At 36.7% G+C, this 19,726-nt stretch overlaps 1 protein-coding gene across 2 annotated transcripts in view; it reads right to left on the bottom strand.

Moving 5' to 3' along the window:
- LOC134804038 (epidermal growth factor receptor) overlaps positions 1-19,726 on the bottom strand; it is a 157,712-nt gene that overhangs the window by 17,192 nt on the left and 120,794 nt on the right. Inside the window, exon 1 of one of the 2 annotated variants that reach the window (XM_063776915.1) lies at positions 1,718-1,857. The exons of the other annotated variant lie outside the window; for it this stretch is intronic. Coding sequence (XP_063632985.1) covers positions 1,718-1,832 — 115 coding nt within the window. The 5' untranslated portion in view covers positions 1,833-1,857. Of the gene's footprint in view, positions 1-1,717; positions 1,858-19,726 lie in introns of those variants that run through there. 2 annotated transcript variants of the gene reach the window in all.

Below are 19,726 nucleotides of genomic sequence, written 5' to 3'. Positions count from 1 at the left end.
TTAGGCTCCTACCTAGGAACTTACGTAGTTGCGGAGTAAAAAATATGTCGACAAAACATGTTTTCTTACAGGTGACTTCATAATTTAAGTTAAGTTATTGAACTCAATTATGCTTAACTTATTATAAATATTAATGTCGCTGCTATGTTGTGTAGGAGGTATCATAAAAACAGTCACAGGAGTAGCCAAAACAAGTGAAAAGTCAGTACGCGTCATGTTCTGCACAGAGATTTTTAACCACTCACATGCTTTTGGTAACTGTAGCTACCAGCTGTCACCCTTATTTTATTATAATAATAGAGGTCACTGAAAAATATCAAGCAAGTGAGTGGTTAGAAGAGGACAACGGTTAACAATTAAAACAGTTAAATTACTATGTTACACCCACACAAGCTCAGTGAAATGTGATGTTTCGTTCACCTTAACTACATCCGTATATGGACTCCCTTGACAACTTGCTTGCCTATAGTTATAGTGGGCGTACCTATGTTATTTTCAATAGGTTTCTCTTGGCGGCCCATATGATGATGTATCATTTATTCGTTATTCATTACGCAAAGCTATGTGGAAGTGAGACTGACATTACCCGTTCCCTTATATTTATAACCGTATAAATAAAAGATACAAACAAGTCAGCACATAAAGTATGGACACGAAAAAATCTGGTCTGTTCTTTTAATTGAATGAGTAGTTTCAAGCAGCACTTTTTTAATGATGTGTGGATATCAAACTACATAATAAAAATACAATCATAATATAACGTTAAGTTGTTTGTGAGTTTCAGCATTATATATTCCACCATACCTATGTTTTGTTGAACAGCGTCTGCGGAGAGCATTTACCAAGTTTTCCTGTTAAATTTTGATTTTATTTTGAACTTGATATTTCAAATTATACCCTATTACATCGTGCTTTCACAATAGCTAACATTTTTCTAGTTGACTTCAGATTATTATTAGTTGAATTAGACGGTTTTTTAATTATCGTATATTTGCCTTTTTTACAGAAAAAATGCCTCCCATATAAAACAACTTCCAGTGCTTGGAATAGAAAGTCTTCCTGACTACCTCAAGTAGAAAAGTGTTAAAACATTTTGATAAGATGACATTCTATTGAGGTTAAAGCAATTTATGAAAATATAAATGTTACAATTGTAGCATTGTAGCAGGAATTGAGTGAAGATTATCAGAAAACGCTATTCATCAAAATATAGGTAGGGTGGAATATATTATAATGATGTTAAAAGATTTACCACATCATGCATGACCAGATTTTTTCGAGTCCATACTTTATTTATACTCTAACTCTAAAGTAAACGGAAAAATATTTACTCTGAAGGCTTAACTAGTACCGAAAGCTTTTCTGGCCGAAACACTAGACTCGTTCATTTCGACCTAAACCAAGTCGATCAGAAAATCGGGTCCTCACACACTGAAGGTGGCATTTCCACATTCCCGCGCAAAACCTGAAAAATACCGCGTATTACCTTCATATTGTATAACCGATTTTCCCGTTAAATATCTAGGACCTCACAAAAGTAAACAAAACTTCAGTCTCTGAAGTAGTAACATAAAAGTAGAGATGATATATTTGCACCCGATTTCCTGGTCGACCGTAACACACACCAATCCTAATCAAACCGTCACACCTAGGGATGTAAGCGCAGCCTTACAGAGCACTAAAAACCACCATAACACTTGTAAAACACATCACTCACTCTTCCCCTTCACAAACTCCGAGTGCTTGGCGCGCGCCGGCATGACATGGTGAGTGCGGTGCGGGCCGCGCGCAGCGTCGGCGCAGGCCACCAGAAGGATCAACCAGAGCAGCATGCTGCGACATCACTGTAACGGGCGGTCGGCGCGAGCGTCCATCGCGTACTGAGGCGCGGGACGCGACCAGGTAAGGCTTTCGGGTTTGGTTTTTCAATCTCGGAGCTTTGGAAGGTTTAGACAGCTCTCGAGGCTTTTGCGTTTTTTAATTGGCGTAGTTTCGCGCGTACTATTTTAGGTTTGTACACAAAAATATTGGTAGTTTATTTTTTTGAAGCTCTTAAAGCTTTCAGTGTTTTATTTTATTGTTGCAGTTTTTCGCGTACGCGAGTGAAGGATGCGTGGTAGAGCTTTTAACCACTGCGATTACATTTATGTACTGTAGCTACCTACGCCTAGCTGAAAAAGTGCATACCCACTTTATGAAGGTCATTGTTCATACATACCTGGGCATGTGTTTATTTATACCACTTATGTACTTTTTAATTTGTAGAGTTGTAAAGTAACTCTACTAATTAAAAAGTAGAAACGTTGAAGGTACGAACGGGTCAGATCGAACGGCGTATTTTAGTTGTATCTCGCACCACGCATACACACACACACACACACAAATACATTTGAAAAATATTATAGGCTAGTAATTTCCATTACCGCGGTGATTTTTAAACAAATTAACATTTTATCTTCGCTACATTGAGTAGGTTTGAACTGGAACTAAATCATGTCCGATAAAAAATCTACACTCGACTCTACATTACGTATTTCAAAGACAAAGGTGGTCAGATGCAAACTTTGCTACAATCTGCAAGGTTGCAGATAAGTTTGCATCTGACCACCTTTTCTTACAAGTGCACCCAGATGGGCATATACAATATACATGAGCTTATGAATCTTATGATACTCGTAGCTTGAGCACCACGCAATAATATAAAAACTTTTTAAAAGTAACATGATATAGAAATGAACAAAAACTATCAATGCAATTTCAATTTTCTTGTCAAATCATTAAGGTTGACATTCGCACCGATGATTTCTTTGAAAAGTTTCATCTTTCAAAAGTCAGGATAGAGCCTCGGGCCGAGTCTGGCCGTTCGTAGGCCCAGGTAGCGTCGAGCCAGGTATGCGGTCAAAAACGCTACGTAACCAAACTTTAATAATAAACGATTGTGCTCGACTATACTTATAATTAAAAAGTGTACTCGAACTGAATCCTGTGAAGAGCCAATGATTTAAATAATAAATAAGATTTTATAGTTTAAATCACTATAGTTCTCAGGTCTTTCGTAGCAGATTTTTCCTAAGTCCAACTCTTACAGAAGGTGATTATCTGATTACATATTAATAAATGTATTTAAAAATATTATAATGATAATAAAATAATTACGTATTTCAAAGACAAAGGTGGTCAGATGCAAACTTATCTACAATCTGCAAGGTTGCAGGAACACCCTTGTTCCGTGATGGGAAAGACATACAAATAAAATAATTATTTTGCTCACAATGTTGTTTAAGAAAGAAAAGGAAAGCCCAAGAAATTAGAAGGGAACAAAAATTATAGTGCGCCACGCAAAACTTGCGACGGAAGATATGTCCATCGCGCGGGTTTTTAACGTTTTACCTCACTAACTTCAACAATATATAAAATCTTGCTTGTCAAGTCGTCACGTCCCTAGACTTCGTATACTTACATCACTAGCTATTTTATATTTACATCACTAGCTATTTTATATTTACATCACTAGCTATTTTATATTTACATCACTAGCTATTTTATATTTACTTGTACCAAAATTATACTGCTGTGTTATGCAAGGTACAAGTGTAATTAAGTGTAAATTAGACATGTTTTCGTGATTATAATATACATATCGAGCCAACTTAACTAAGTAAATAAGAACTTTCAAATACAATAATATATTTAGTGTCCGTGTGAATTTTTTCATGGCATTTACCTTTGTAAAAGGTGTAACCATTCAACATAGAAACTACCATTTTGCTTTATCCCCCTATTTAATTTTAATAGCTAATATTGGTGATACTTAGAGAATAGGTATTACTTATTGGCACGCATGGTGTCAAATTACTACATGCGCAATATATTTAATAGGTAGGTATTATTTATGTAAAGAAGCAGACACAGCACAAATAGTCCTACTCATAATTCATAATTAAGTACATACTATATATTATGCTGCCACCGAAGGCTGTTAATGAACGATTTTCATGTTCTGTACAGCACATAGTAGTACCTACTTGGTAGCACTTAGCGCTAGCGTACCTATCAGACGACAATTTGTACTGAAATTATACAAACCTTAGTAAAACACATATATAAGGCGGACTTAAATATTAAGCCGGGTTCATTATTAACACTATATGTCATTAAGTTTCACACACATTCAAAATTTTCAGTAACCTAGCCCAACCCAAAACCTATCAATGAATTACTTACCTAACCTATCAATTATTCTAGACGTAAGGCAGGAATATTCAATAGTAGCATGAGCTTCAGAGCGAGTCATTTTGCCAGTAGATTACAGTTTTGTACCTTTCAATGTAAAAATTAAATTGTTAAAAAATACAATGTGGTCCGTTTTGCCTTGACATAAAACTTTTATTTTATTTTAATACGCCGCAAAATCTTATATTGCTTGTAATATAAAGTATAGATTTTTAATGTCAAGGTAAGAAGTTTAGAGTAGAGATGCCCCGAATAGTGAATTTGGCCGAATACCGAATACCGAATATTCGGCCCCCCTCTCGGCCGAATACCGAATATTCGGCGACCGTAGCATGTAGCATGCGAACATTTGGAGTCACAATTATTATGAAAACTGTTCGCCAACAAATCACAACGTTTGCTAAGATAATTTTTTTGTTGAGCAGAATTAATGAAAGTTAATAAAAGTTAGAGTCAAAGAAATCAGACCCATGAAAAAAAAATTTTTTTTTTGAATCAACCAATACTCAAAAACGTGCCTTCGTATTTAACTACTTTCCAAGAATACATTTTAAATATTAAATGTACCTACCTAGTTTTTGGTTATTTATTTGTGTAAGTAATTTATCCTTTTATGTAGTTGCAACAGGTATTCGGTATTCGGCAGAATATTAGGTAACTTTCGGCCGAATACCGAATATTCGGTAAAGTGGCCGAATAGGCCGAATACCGAATAGTTGCCGAATACTCGTGGCATCTCTAGTTCAGAGTATTATCATAAGTTCATTTAGTTGTAACTTAAGAACTACCTATAGTATCTATACAAATAAATAGCTGTGCTGTACAGGGTATATATAAAGAATATAAAAACTGCCAAGTCCCAATGCTATCTTGGCAACTCAATGTTAGTGCAACATTATAATTTAATGATAATTAAAATAATCCAGTTTGTGTGTGCCGATGCTAACGGACGTGTTTTAAAGATTAATCGGAATTTTCCACTTAAATATTACGTGAATATGATAAAAGCGCTCTCCAGGTTCGCGTGCGATTTAATACTAACCAATATTTTCTACATATAAATTACCAGATGACATGGAAAAGCGTAAAAATCTCGTTTTTATGGATTCCATACTTAACTACAAATGTAGGTATAGGTACATGAATTTTTACTTTTACCCATTTATTGAGTTAATTCGACCATCTCTTCCGTTTTTGAAGTACCTTACTCTTTTAAAATAAACAAAATTGTGAAACATGGATGATATTTAGAACTATATTTTTATTTACATTTCGTCTAACACAAATTCCATGTTATTAAATAAATGCTCATACTTCTAAAGTCACTTCTAAGTCCACTCGCTCGTTGAACTCTTTACAAAAGTCGAGTTCGATCTCGCACCAAGTCATAAGATTTTGTTCCGCATAGCAACAATCTCTGATACTTCCTTGTACATTTCTGTGAACCTTCGGTTCTGTGAGTAATTTAGGCATGTTGGACGCGCAATGGTTGTTCAGGCGAGTGGCCGAGCGGTTGTTTGCGGTTACGAAATAACTGGGTATAGCGCTAGTGACTAGTCGCATTCCTTCGAAACCTTTACTAGATTAAGGGCGCTGGCGCCGACGATAAATCGCCGATAAAATAACTGGCACTTAAATAAGGTTATTTTAGTTAGGCCCTATTGTCCAAATGTTATAAGGACTTAGCATTACTCAAGTATACAGTTTATTCTAAGATTAATAATACTTACATAATTAAATTCGCCTGATTTTCTTTGCAATCATCATCATTATCAGACTAAAATAGAAGCGTTCCACTGCGGGGAACATGTGCTATGGGAAGTGCCTACAGACCTCATCTCTTGGATGAGAATAATAATAAAATAGATACGAATAAATAAGCTTTAATACGCTGGATTAATTCAGTATACTTATAACGCGACCGGGAAAGGAAAGCGCTAGGATGATGTGTAGGTGTCAACATTTTGTAAAATTCAACAGCCTCCTGGTGACTCTTGCGAGCCTGCTTTGCTTGCTAGTTGCTTGTCGTTATGCTATATTCCCTATTACCTTAGCAGATGTATTAACATAAACAATAAAGAGTACTCTTTAAACACACTTCCAGTTCCTTCTTCCCACTCCCGTAAATTACCACTATACTTTAACAGTTCTTGCAACTCTATTTCCAAAATGTTAAAGCTCAAAATCGGTTAAAACCGTATCGAGTTTAAATTTGCCGTGACCCTAACTACTAACTCAAGTTTGCTTTTGAAGTAGGCTTTAATGCATTGTCTTTAGGTTAATTATCCTTTGGATAAATGTTGTTATTATAGTTCAAGCCCTTAGTCCGCCTACGTTATCGCTGACCTCGTCAGGCCCCGTCTATAAAGTAAGTTTAAACTAAATAATGTTATAAATTTTATTCAGGTTTCTATAAATAGATGCGAAGACAAAACTAAAACAAGTGGAGTAGGTACCTACGCAATAAGCTCTTTAGGGACATTACGAGATCAGTACCTATTTCAGAATTGTTTTATACAATGGCCGACAGGTCCGGAGTAGTAGGTAGGTACATATGGGTATGACCCATAGGGCTGCAAATAGCCCTCGTGTCCTTCAGATAAATTTAATTGTACATTGGGAAAAAATAAGTTAGAATGTAAAATGTCGTAACATCATACTCGTAGTTTGCGTGATCTAACTATGTACATACATTTGTAATGGCGTATTTGACGATTCACACAAAAATAATACTAAATTGTCGGTTATTGTAAACCTTTATTGAGAGGGCTCCCATCCTCCGGGGGCCCCGAAGGACAGACAGTAACACTATATTTGATTACCCATAATAATTCTAATTCGCTTTCTTAGCGATACTAGTAGCACTTAGCGATAACTTATAATAGTGATTTTATGTTCCGTATTTGATTGGCCTTTGCAAACCAACAGGTTGTGTAATGTGTTTGACCTGTAAAGGCGATTGCAACTGGTATTATGTTAAATCTGAATTTTATGTGAGGCGTATTTTCTTATTACTATTTATTGACTATAATGAAATAATAATCTCTTATTAAAGATTTAAGGTTTAATTTAGTATATACCAAAACATCCTTTATATATTTTATTTTATATAACTGCGGCGTGCTCTTCGTACGTCGAGGACATTTTGCATCCCTTATATTTTGAAATTTTGGGTTTTGAAAGACGACCGACAAGAAATTGAAGAAATTAAAAAGTGGCAACATCGTAGTGTCGTTCACTTTTTAATTTCTACAATCGGGCGGACGGTCTATATATATGTAAAGGGATGGATGGAGAGGGGGCATGGAAGACTTGCCCAAGTGGGGGAATTGAAACGTAAAAACCTGACTTACACTCTTTATATAAATTTTTTCTTCGTAAATGATCAAGTGTCTAACAAGGTCGGCGATATTGGTCTTCTATATTTTATTTATAGTTATTTGTCCCAAAAAGTATGTTATTATTTGAGAACAATAAGAACGTGCAAATCGAACAATGGCACGGATTCAAACAATACTTGGAACTCGCGTTTCAGACTTGGAGCTTGAACAAAATTACGCGAAACACTCCGTCGGCATACGAAAGTGCCTAATCTAAACTATAACACCAGGGTTCCCGTGTGTGTGTTTGTCAAGCTCTGGGTACTAAATATTGTACTTAAAACGATATGCGATTTTAAATTGAATAATAAAAGGTTACTAACTCATTCGATTCTACTAACTAAATCATTCGCTCAATATTTGCCTAGATAGGTAGGAAAATTTTACTGTTTCTACTTAAATTTTTAAATTAGTAGGTATTAAATTATCTTCAATTTAATCTAACTTGTCTTTAGAGTTTAACATTAAATAGTTATACGGTTATACCCATTTACAATATAAACAATTAGTAGGTACATATATTATTGAACAAATGCATGTTTTTAATAATTGTCGAACAATGGGACCACACAAGGAACAAGGGCATTCGGCTAAACGGGGTTATGATTCGGAATATAAATGAATTATTTTGGTTTTCCGAGCATGTTGTGGTAGGTAGGTAGGTATACAAGGTATTACCTAGGTATATTACTAAGGTGTATGCAATACTTATCACTTACGTAAAATTCTTTATTTTTGTTTTTTGTTTTTTTTTTTAAGTTGGTGACATGCTTAATTATTTGCTAATATTTACCTACCTGCAGTGGCTTTGATAACACAATTTTTTTTTGTATCTACATACATACATACCTAATAGTGTACGTAACATTTTTTTTTTTTTTTAATATGAACTAGTATCTTCTTTGTAAAAGGTATTTTAAACACAAGAGTTTTATTTCATAACTAGCTATACAGTATAGTTTACCAATACCATTTCACTTTCATTTTTTATCTTTACTGAAAAAAAACAGGTAATTCATTAAAACTGAGTGTCTGAAACGGATTAAATAACTACCTACAATATTTGATCATGAAAATAAGTACATAGGTGATATAGGTATGTACATAATAATTAATAAGGTACTTGTCACTAAGATTTTAAAAGCACGCCACAGTAGGTACACATTTTTTCAAATAGGTGCAAATTGGCTACGTACCGACGCTCGTGTAAAACAATCGTCAAGATGTTCGTAAGACAGACAAGCGTTTTTCACGTTAGTCCGTGGCGTCAACCTGCCGGGTGCCGGCGCGGGCGGGTGCTCGGCCCAACAAAAGGCCACGAACCACTTGACTGCATTGTGTTACCACAATGGCTTTGATTTCTACTATTGTAAACGCAGGTACTGGCCACTGCATACGCCGCCCTTACGGCCCCAACTTACCTGTCACATGAAACGATCCATTTCTACCCTTATACCCATATCGATAAGAAGTTTCATGAAACATGGACAATTTGGTTCACCCGGACCTGTGTATAGTTAACTTAATCCTTAACGAACAAACTGCGTCCTTATTTTTAAAGACATTAAAAGCATTTTTTTAAGTTTTCAAAGGTTTTCAGTGGATTATCTACATGTTACTTTTTAAATTTTGAAGTAATATGGTGCCTAGCTTATAGAACTATTATTCTATTTGATAGATTTATATTAAATAGGAATGTATCTGTATATTTTTTTTTCTATAAAATCAACTAATAGCATTCTTGGGACTATAATTAAATATTAACATAGGTTATAATTCCTACGTTATAAATATAAACCAAAGGCTTAACAAACGACACCGCCACCTAGAGACATTAAAATTATACGTGGGATCATTAAATACCGGCCTCAACGCTGTTAATAATGCGTCAGATTATAAATGATGTAATAAAAAGTGCATTCTTGGGTCTCGCACCCCACTGCGCGGGGTAGATTCGGACTTATGGCCCACCACCACTCACATTATCAAAATGGCGCGAATGCATTTCGAATCTAAAGGCGCTTACGCTCGCTTGGTTTCGATACATGAAGTAGTCGTGCAATCGGTACCAACGAACTATAAACGACCTTAACTAGCTTCAATTTAGATCGTATTTAAAAATACACGTTCACGCATCATTTGTTTTTAATTTTTGAATTTGGAAACCGAGATATCTGTAAGGCATCTGCGACCCTGCCAAGATAGATGCCGGTTATATTAAATTTATATCGGTATCATACCAATCGATTATTCGGCTATAGTTGTTATTGAAAGGATTTTTTGTTTGTCTTTAATTATGAGATTTCGATTTGTAGCGATTGATCTTAGTGGTCGCTATAGTGATTTGTTAAAAAGTAATGATGGGATGGGATGGGATCTGGGGCCAAATTCGACATGTACAACTGTCAGATTTCGCATCCACGTCAAATCAACAGTTGATTTTATTGCCTGTTGATTATATCAAGTGTTGATTCGATAATATCATTTGGTACACCAAAACTCAACTCTGAACTCGTTCAGTTTGGTTTGGTTGTCACCTAACTGTGGATTGCTAATGTCAAATTTTGACATTGTACGTATTCGAGGACTTATTGTTTTTTGCCACATCCACGGGAGATCAACTCGATACGTCAAACGTCGCTTGTTGAATAGGGGTCATGGTTTTAGACACGTTTTGGAGAACAAGGTTCATCAACATCATGCAACATATTCGTCGTCCTTACGATATATTCAAAGGATGCTGGAATTATGTGCATATCGAGATATGCATCCATGAGTCTCATGCTCCAGGGTTAAACATGGTGAAAGAGAACCGATACACATTCGCAACAAAGAGTAGTCAGGACAATGACGGAGCTGACTATAGATAAACTTGTTTTGTACAAATAAAACGTCACAGAAGAGAAACAGGATCGTGGCTATAGCGTAGGTACCTACATGATACGAATAATAATTAACAACTTAAAACTGCTTAAGTTTGACGTTTCATAAATTTTAGTCTCAAAAAAAAATCTAAACTATTATTTTTAAAATTATAAATGTTAACTATGCTGGAAGCGTTGAAACCGATTACATTTCATTACACACGTCTAAAACATAAACGTCAGGTATCAATGAAAAATGAAAATATAAGTTGGTAGGTACTCAAAATTTTCGTATCGTCTTGGGTCGTCCCGATTAGAAACATTAGTTTTCCGTCAAGTTCTTAAATTACTCCTATTCTGCTTTCGTCACTCATTCTACATTCGTCACAATCGTCGGTGGCTTTCAATGTAGAATGAGTGACGAAAGCAGAATAGGACTAATTTAAGAACTTGACGAAAAACGAATGGGATGACCCAAGACGATACCAAAATTTTCTTTTAAATTTGTCATGATTCCATCACTGCATTTTGTTCCGTAAGAAATTGGACCCGCCGTTTTTTATCATAGACCAGTAACGTGCAATAAAAATTAACATTGAACTTATAATATTTAGAAAATTTATCAAATCCGTTCCAAGTTTCCACCATGGACTTTGCCTCTCAAAAATATTCTTAGTTTAAAAAAAGAACACCCAGTTTGTGAAGAATGCTAAGCATTCATATAACAAAGGTGAACTTCGGATTCATTTGTAGAGTATGATTTTACGAACATAAATCTTTGAAGATCAATATCGTATCTTGTCTTGTTATTGTTGAAGAACGAAATCTACATGCGCGCGGACGCGGAGTAAATACGCTACTTGTTATAAAATCAGATTAAGCTTGTACAAATGTTGTAAATTGTAAACAAGCACAAGTATAAAATTAAAGCCACAAATATAAATATTTTATAAGTAGGTATATTATTATTTTTCTAAAACTTGTTTAGTTTTTTGTCTTGCTAAGAAAGTAAATACCATCATGCTCCACGATTATTGCGCCATTTAGGATCCTAGCTAAGTTCAATACTTACGCTATAGAATTTCCAATTTAGCAAGAACCCTAAATGGCATAACAATCCCGTGTGGTGACTGTAAATACGTAAGTTATTCATGACTGAAAAAATACCGATCACGACTTGAAGCCTTGAAACGGGGACTTGCTAGGTTGGTACTTGCTGCCATTAGGTATTACGGCCGGTTATCATATTAAGTACCTAATATACGAAAAATATGTTCCAAGCTTCGAGGAAACCTCATCTCGAGAAAAAAAGCTCGTACATATATTTATTATCTTCATAACGTCGCTATCTAACTTACCGGATATTATGTAGGTACCTATCGAATAAAAAACCAGACAGCAAACATAGGCCTTATCAAACATTATTTACAACCACATAAGTACATAAAGTTAACCAAAATCAAAATATATTGGAGCCAAGCTCATTTTATCGATCCTTTCTGACGATCGGACGTCACTGATATGAGTTCAGTTTTTGAGATTGAAATGGTCCCGACAGATGCACTTCTGACATAGGTACCGAACAAAAGACTGGTTGTATTCACACGGTCCTTACAAAGAACCTTTTTTGCTAAAGATTCCCAACGAAATCTCGGAGCGCTCGTAGAGTTCTTATTTTGAAAGTTTAGATTCTTCGGTCTGGCCAGAAATGCTGGATTGACATTTTGAAACTGGAACTGCCCGTAGCATGTTTTTCTGTTTAACGGGTAACGGTACCTTTTAGTTTTAATTAAAGCCTAGATGGGAGTTGAGAAGACGTCCAATTGACCAACCTGACTTGGACTTTAAGCAACGCGACCTGACTTTACTTGACTAACCTTTGGTCACTTAAGTCACTTAGGATCGATTTATGTATAGAGGTATAATGTTTTATTATTAAATTTCAACATATAGGCTGGGTAACACAACTTGTCAGTCAGTAAGAACAAAGAACACTATATTCATCCCTTTCTTTTGGGTGCCAGTACTATCGTAAGACAAAGACAGTATGATTCTCTCTGTCTATGTTTGAATTGAGACAGTCCTGGGCCAAACTATAAAATTATGTGTGATGCTCTACATCTACATGAAGACAACATTTTTAAAGTTACTAAAGTTTTCTTGACAACTTTCATCATTACGTTTTAAGCTGTAGGCAACCAGTCATAAAAGCGTATAATACGCGCAGAGCTGTAGAGCAAGCCCAAACATACTTTATAAATCTTATATAAAAACTGTGCCACGAAAGTGGACGATTAAAATCGACAATAAAACTACAACGCGCCTTTTGTCTTACGCGTGTCTACAACCCGCTTTATCTGAGCCCCGTAAAAAAAGGCTCGCGCAGGTAACCGGCCGTTTCGTTCCTTTTTCAATAATCTGCGTGTTTATGGTTCACCCACAGATCACTTCAATAGATACAACGTGCGGTCACCATTGGCAATATTGGCATTCACATACAGTAGGCGCTCGGTAGGTAATCCAGCGCTAGCCAATCCGGCACGTCCAGTTATCCGGCAGTTTTCATCTTGGATGGCCCGCTCTGTAGTCCGGCAGTAACACAGCCGAACGCCAGATTGCAGAGCGGTTGCATTGTTTGTGTGAACTCGCTCCCGCTCGGCAGTCCGATCTTGGGCAGTGGAAAACAATGCTTTAGATGACATTATACTGATTTTGTGGAAGTTAAGAGGCATTATGAAGAAAATATATTATAGCAAGAAACAAATGTCAAACAATCCAAAAGTAATATTTTTTTAGATAAAGCATCATATTCCTCTTCCGCAATCGAAAACGTTTTACATGTTGAACAATGATAATGAGACCCAACATGTTGCCATTAGTGATTTATTTAAACTATATTTTCTATATAAAACTTTTATTTTCATACAATTACAATACCGACACTTCAAATAATCCGGCATGGGGAAAAATTTTCCAATGCCAGATTACCGAGCGCCTACTGTACTCATTTAGTATGAATCTATGAGAGTTACATTAATCTATTTCAGTCGCGTCTTAGACTTCAGATTTAGTTCTAGACAAACAATAAATAATTGGTTCGATGAGTAAATATTATGCGCGTATGTAGTATAAAATGCGATGATGATGACGGGAGTGGTGTGTCTTAGATGATTTGTGTGACCGTGGGTAGATATTGTAAATGCCACGGAGTCTATTTAAAGTAGTCTACGGGTCCGCCGTGGTCCCTATACCCGCCGCTTACCGAGTGTCGATTTGAGCTTTCTGCGTTACTGAGGTCTAGAGACCCGTAACAACTGTATGTGTCCCAAGGTCCTCACTGAACTGGTACTCTTAAAAGATGGTATAAGAATAACCTTATGCGATGTCATAAGGCTGTTTTATAAACGCTTGTAACTTTATAGTAGGTATCTTTTTTACATAGGTGTTGAAATGAGACTTCCGCGTCACTTATAGTTACTGGTTACAGGATTATACAATATACAACGGCCCTCATTTGACTAATTAACGGAACACCAGAAGTGAGAACTTGATTGAGCGTTATTATTTGTTATATTGCAGTCAATAAATATCAATATGTTTGACGTTAACCTGGGTGCCAGTACTAAAGTAAAGAAAAATATTAATTAAATCTATTAAGAATACGTGAGTGACCCGTTCTTAATAGATTTAATATGTCTGTGTCTCACGGAAGTTTGGATATTAAAAATATTAATTGATGGTTGATAATATTATGATGATAATAAATGAATCGATGACGATAAGGAAATTTGTTGTCTTACTTTTTTAGTCAAACTGCTATGATGCATATATATGTATATGTATAATATTTTTGGTTCTCTAAATCATCGCCGCAAATTATTTTGCAGCAGGCGTAATATATGGATAGCTTTATCCACGTTTATCCACGTGATAAAATAACTGTTATTTTTTTAAACCGCGGGATAAAAAGTGACGGATACTGTTTTATCACGCTGTCACGCAGACAAAAACGACCATCATATCTGTGTGGAACGTCAATGGATTATTTTAATGCCGTCGATATGTAATGAACATAAACCAGAGTTATTATTTTATTTTTCTCTTTCGTACCGCAGTTCAATGCCTTATACTAAATGATCCCTGTACCTATGATGATGAGTTCTAGAAAATTCGAGATGAAATTGATGGCTATGGACCCCGGAGTTGCTTCGGAATGGCTTTTACACAGCCCTTAGAGCCGTAATCATGGGTTTATTTACAACAAAACAGGATTAACCAGCACGAATGACCAGCTCTATTCCAGACTTTAAAGCGGCTAGTATAAGGTTGATTTTTCGAATACGGATGGATCTGTACGTAGTCCGTTTTGCTTCTGAAGTTTGTATCACGAACGTAGTCAGGTACTTGTTCGATGGCGAGCGATGCTTCTATTCGGTTGTTAAAGTTAAGTGCTCAAAATTACGCCAAATGCTCCTACGTCTGCTCTGATACAGCGAAAGGATTACACAGAGACTTGAATTACCTATACGCCTAATACTTCTAATAAAAATGTGAACAAGCAATGTAAACGCCTGACCGGCTATGCTTAATTTAAACGTAAATTTTCATCAAAATTTACTTTTCTGTAGCATACGTTATTTGTCGATTTTCTTCTTAAAATTCTTACTTAAGAAATAGTGTTAAAATAGCCGTAAATGTTTATATTTGACACGGTAAAGTGAAAGAAAGTGAACGATAGGAATCTACTTTTTTGACAGGTGCCGATACAACTGCCGAACTTACAAAAATTCATCACATCGGCCTGTGCTATTTTACACTTCGCTGGTCCAATATTACAGGGTTCTATGTTTCACTTTTATCGAACTGAAATTTGAACATTGTCATAGTTACATTAAGTAGAATTTCAACTATCTTGAAAATGTAACATAGAACCCTGTAATATTGGGCCAGCGAAATATAACCATGATGTCGCACGTTCTGTTACTTCTTCGAGCCGAATCGAATGTATCCCCGGACTGTTCAACTCGATCTAAAAATTCATTTTATGCTCTTGTTGCAGGCACAATCATTTCAGAGGACTCACTACGTCAGATTTCGCATCCACGTCAAATCAACAGTTGATTTTATTGCATGTTGATTCTAAAGTGTTGATTCGATCACCTGTGCATTAATATCATTTGGTACAATCAAAACTCAACTCTGAACTCGGGTTGTTCGGTTTGGTTTGGTTGTCACCTAACTGTGGATGGCTAATGTCAAATTTTGACATTGTACGTATTCGAGAACTTATGATTTTTCCCACATCAACGGGAGATCAACACGATACGTTAAACGTTGCTTGTCGAATCGGGGTCCTGATATTAAGGAAACATAACTAGATTAGATAGAAAGAATACATTAGGGCACGAGCTAATACCTATCACCTGCCCTCATACATTAGCAAACGAGCTAAACTATGACCATACATGTATCGTAAATATATTTAATATCACACTTTTGTTGGAAATAAAATGATACGTACCGTAAAATGGGGTGAGTAGGGATTACGAGGGCAGTTGGGTTATGAATGGGGTAAGGAGGGATGACAGAGGGGTGAGTTGGTTTTTACAGGCTACTACTACGTAAATTATATATTCTAATAACAAATCAAACTATTACAATGTTCATAATCCCAAAGTGTCGATCCAACAATTTTCAAAACTCACCTTAGTAGGAAATCCCTCCTCACCCCTACTACGCGGTGAGCTGGGATTTCCTACTATTTCGTATTTATCTTTAAAGTTATGAAATGGAACTACACAAAATCCTAAAAAAACTAAATTTCAAACGACCGGAACATTTATTATGTATAAAAATCAGTTTTCCACATGTAAAAATAAAGTTGTATCGAGGTTTGAATGTCAGTTTCTAAGTTTTGTCCCTATTCACCCCATTTTACGTTACTGGTAATACTGGAGGTTAGTTTAACGGTATAATTTATTGCTTTTTATTTAGTATAAATAATCTCTTTAAATAAAGAAAACTTGACTGGACACATTGAACATTTCTACCCTCCAATCGGCTCACACTAAGTGCCAATTAACAATTAATGACGTCTCGGCAATCTCGGCATTCAACTTCATGCCTCTACAAACTACTAGGAAGCAATAACGCATAGAACATAGAAGAAGTGAAATATGTACTCGTATTGTATTGAGTTTAAGTGTACCTACAGTAGTTATAGTTCTAGGTGGCTACACGTCGTAGAAATGGTACCTTTTAATTCTCTTTTGTATGTTATACCTCATCATCTCAGCCTATATACGTCCCACTGCTGGGCACAGGCCTCCTCTCATGCGCGAGAGGGCTTGGGCTATAGTCCCCACGCTAGCCCAATGCGGATTGGGGACTTCACATACACATTTAAATTTCTTCACAGATGTATGCAGGTTTCCTCACGATGTTTTCCTTCACCGAAAAGCTAGTGGTAAATATCAAATGATATTTCGTACATAAGTTTCGAAATCTCATTGGTACGAGCCAGGATTTGAACCCGCGACCTCCGGATTGAAAGTCAGACGTCATATCCACTCGGCCACCACTGCTCTGGTGTTGTGTGTGTATGTTATACCTATGTACCTGCAAATACTCCATGTATGAATTTAATTGTTTGACCTCCGTATGAAGTCAGGGCTACACCCTAAACTAAAGGTATGAGTAAATTTGTACTGAGAGTTAATAGCGGTCTCATACCGATGCGATGTCGTTGACGAGGACTGCGTGACACCCCCAAATCAAGAAAAAAGATGTCCCGAAAAAGCATTGTTTGAGATGAGGCTTTATTCCGTAGCATCAAGTTTAAAAATTGCTTGTTAAATGTGCCTTTTAAATTTGAGATTAACTACAAAGGTGCTGGGAGGATTCTGCTCAGCACCGGCGGCGTTTCGTGTGCGCGTGAGTTTGCGATGGCGGCAGCGAGGGAGCAAAAAGGAAAACCCCTAGGGCCAGCTCGCCTATTCACGGTCGGGATCATAATTCATAACAAATGGTCTTAAAAACCTTTTCCTACAAGTATGACTAAAAATTGGACCAACATTTGTTTATCGTTTATATTCGTACATGTTACGCGCGAATACTAGCAAGAAAGAAGAATTAGCTATCTCTTTGGTATAATTATTCAAATGATATTAGAAACTGCTAAAGGTAGGCTTACATAATAAGCAACTAGTGTCAATAAAGCTGCCTGCCACACGCGAAACCTCGGGATTTGAACTTTGAGTTAATTAAGCAGATCTAACCCGGAGATTCTTTAGGAACTGGGGAATCGTTAAGATACTGGTGAAATTAAAGCTTATTTCATTAAAAAAAAAACATTTAGACAGAAATTATTATGCCTCGCGTTCAAAATTTTTGTCGGCACATGTAAACTCGGGCCGGGGGCAGAGGCAATCGCACACTGGCGGCGCTTCGTGGTGAGGTATCGTTCCAATGGCTCAGCGAGTCCAGGCGAATCCTGGGTAACAGGCTTAAGAGAGGTATACTAACACGTTAGTCATAATAAGCATAAAGGTCACGTTTAGATTGGATCTCCTCATTGTATAACTCATTATGTAGGTAAGCTAAGACAATAAACAACCGCACGCGTCAACGTAGTATTATGATGTTCCCTTTCCCTCGGGATAAACACTTCTCCTGTTATTTTCTTACATACTAAAAGCTTACTAATGTGAGAATGGACGGTGTGAGAACCAAAAATAACCAAGCTGAAGCGAAAATGAACCAAACATATTATATGCTCAATTGGTCATGCAAAAATCATTAAGGTAAACTTGTGCTTGACATGGAGATAGCAGATTGGCATACCTCACAGCTGCTCACAGTGGCGCACTGGCGTACAAATGGAGAGGCTTAAGATGCCAAAAGTGGATTGAAATAGAATGACAGAAATAAGGGACGAGCTCAAAGACAGGTGAGTCAAAAAAATTTGTCAGCACTCCTTGAAAATACATATTTAAGGTAAACGTACTGTACTGGTGCTCGGCGCGGTCCCAGTACATGTCATCTTGAAACTTAAGTCATTGTCAATAGAGGTGATAGCAAGGTGTCATCTATTGGGCATTATCATGTCGAGCACTAGTACGTTTACCTTATGTATGTATGTATAATATACCGAGAAACTACGCTTCAAGCGGAGATGTCCTATCATAAAGTAAAAAACTAAAGGATCTTTTAAGAGCTCACGGCTTGAAACTGCATATTCTGACATATAATCTTGCCTTTTAAACGCCCATTAACAAAACCTCGTAATACAGCAACTGCTCACTCGCGAGATGGGACTAATGGCCGTTAAATCTCTGTCCGACTCGAGATTACAACTAAAGTGGTCCTGACCATAATTATATTCTGGTTACTTGACGGGCGCGGGCGCAATGAAAACCTGGAGCAACCAGATTATGTTTGACTTCAAAATCCACAACTTCTATACGTGACCAGAGAGCTTACTTAAAATGATACGTTCAGGGTATGGCTTGCCAGTGCCCGGTAGGAGATCGGAATACGCATCGTGGACGGGTCGAGCGTGATATCACGGTCACGGTGGTGTCCCACGATTTCTGAACACCGCTCTAAACAGACGTAACTACAGTATACAAGTCCTATAAATGAGCTCTTTAAAAATACATCATTTACATAGATATTAATCAATTCGAAGTAAACTTACAAAAACTTAAGAAGCTGCCTGTAGAAAAAATGATGTCTTCGCTTTATTGAAGTTGTCATTCAGGAATAGTATGTATTTAGCAAACAAATAACACACAGGACGCGACGCTCATTTGAATCTTAACTATTTATTTTTGGACATTCCGTTTTCCAGGGGAGAGTGTGTTCTTACATACTTTTAGTTTTCAACGCTGTGATAAAATGATAGAAGGTACCTGATCAGAGAAGTAAAGGATGACACACTAGACCGGGCCGTGGCCATGGCGGAGCTTACGGAGCTTCGTTTTCTATAGAAAGCACCACGGTGATCACCGATCAGCCGTCATACAAATTGACATGTCGGACGCCTCGGTCCGGGCACGGCCCGGTCTAGCGTGAGTTAACCTTTATACCTACCTAAGTTCTTGTAATAAGTAAACATGTTGCCAAAAACTTTTCCAAACATTAAGCAGTAGGAAGACACAAATACCTCATCGGATTAACTTGCACTTAACCGTTTTTATCTCAAACACGCCGCTAACCGTCCAAAATTCATGTCCCGAAGATAAGCTC

The sequence above is a fragment of the Cydia splendana genome, chromosome Z (genome assembly GCF_910591565.1).
Source record: "Cydia splendana chromosome Z, ilCydSple1.2, whole genome shotgun sequence".
NCBI lineage: Eukaryota > Metazoa > Arthropoda > Insecta > Lepidoptera > Tortricidae > Cydia > Cydia splendana.
Note: the sequence above shows the minus strand (reverse complement) of the source record. Positions and strands in the feature narration are given on the sequence as shown.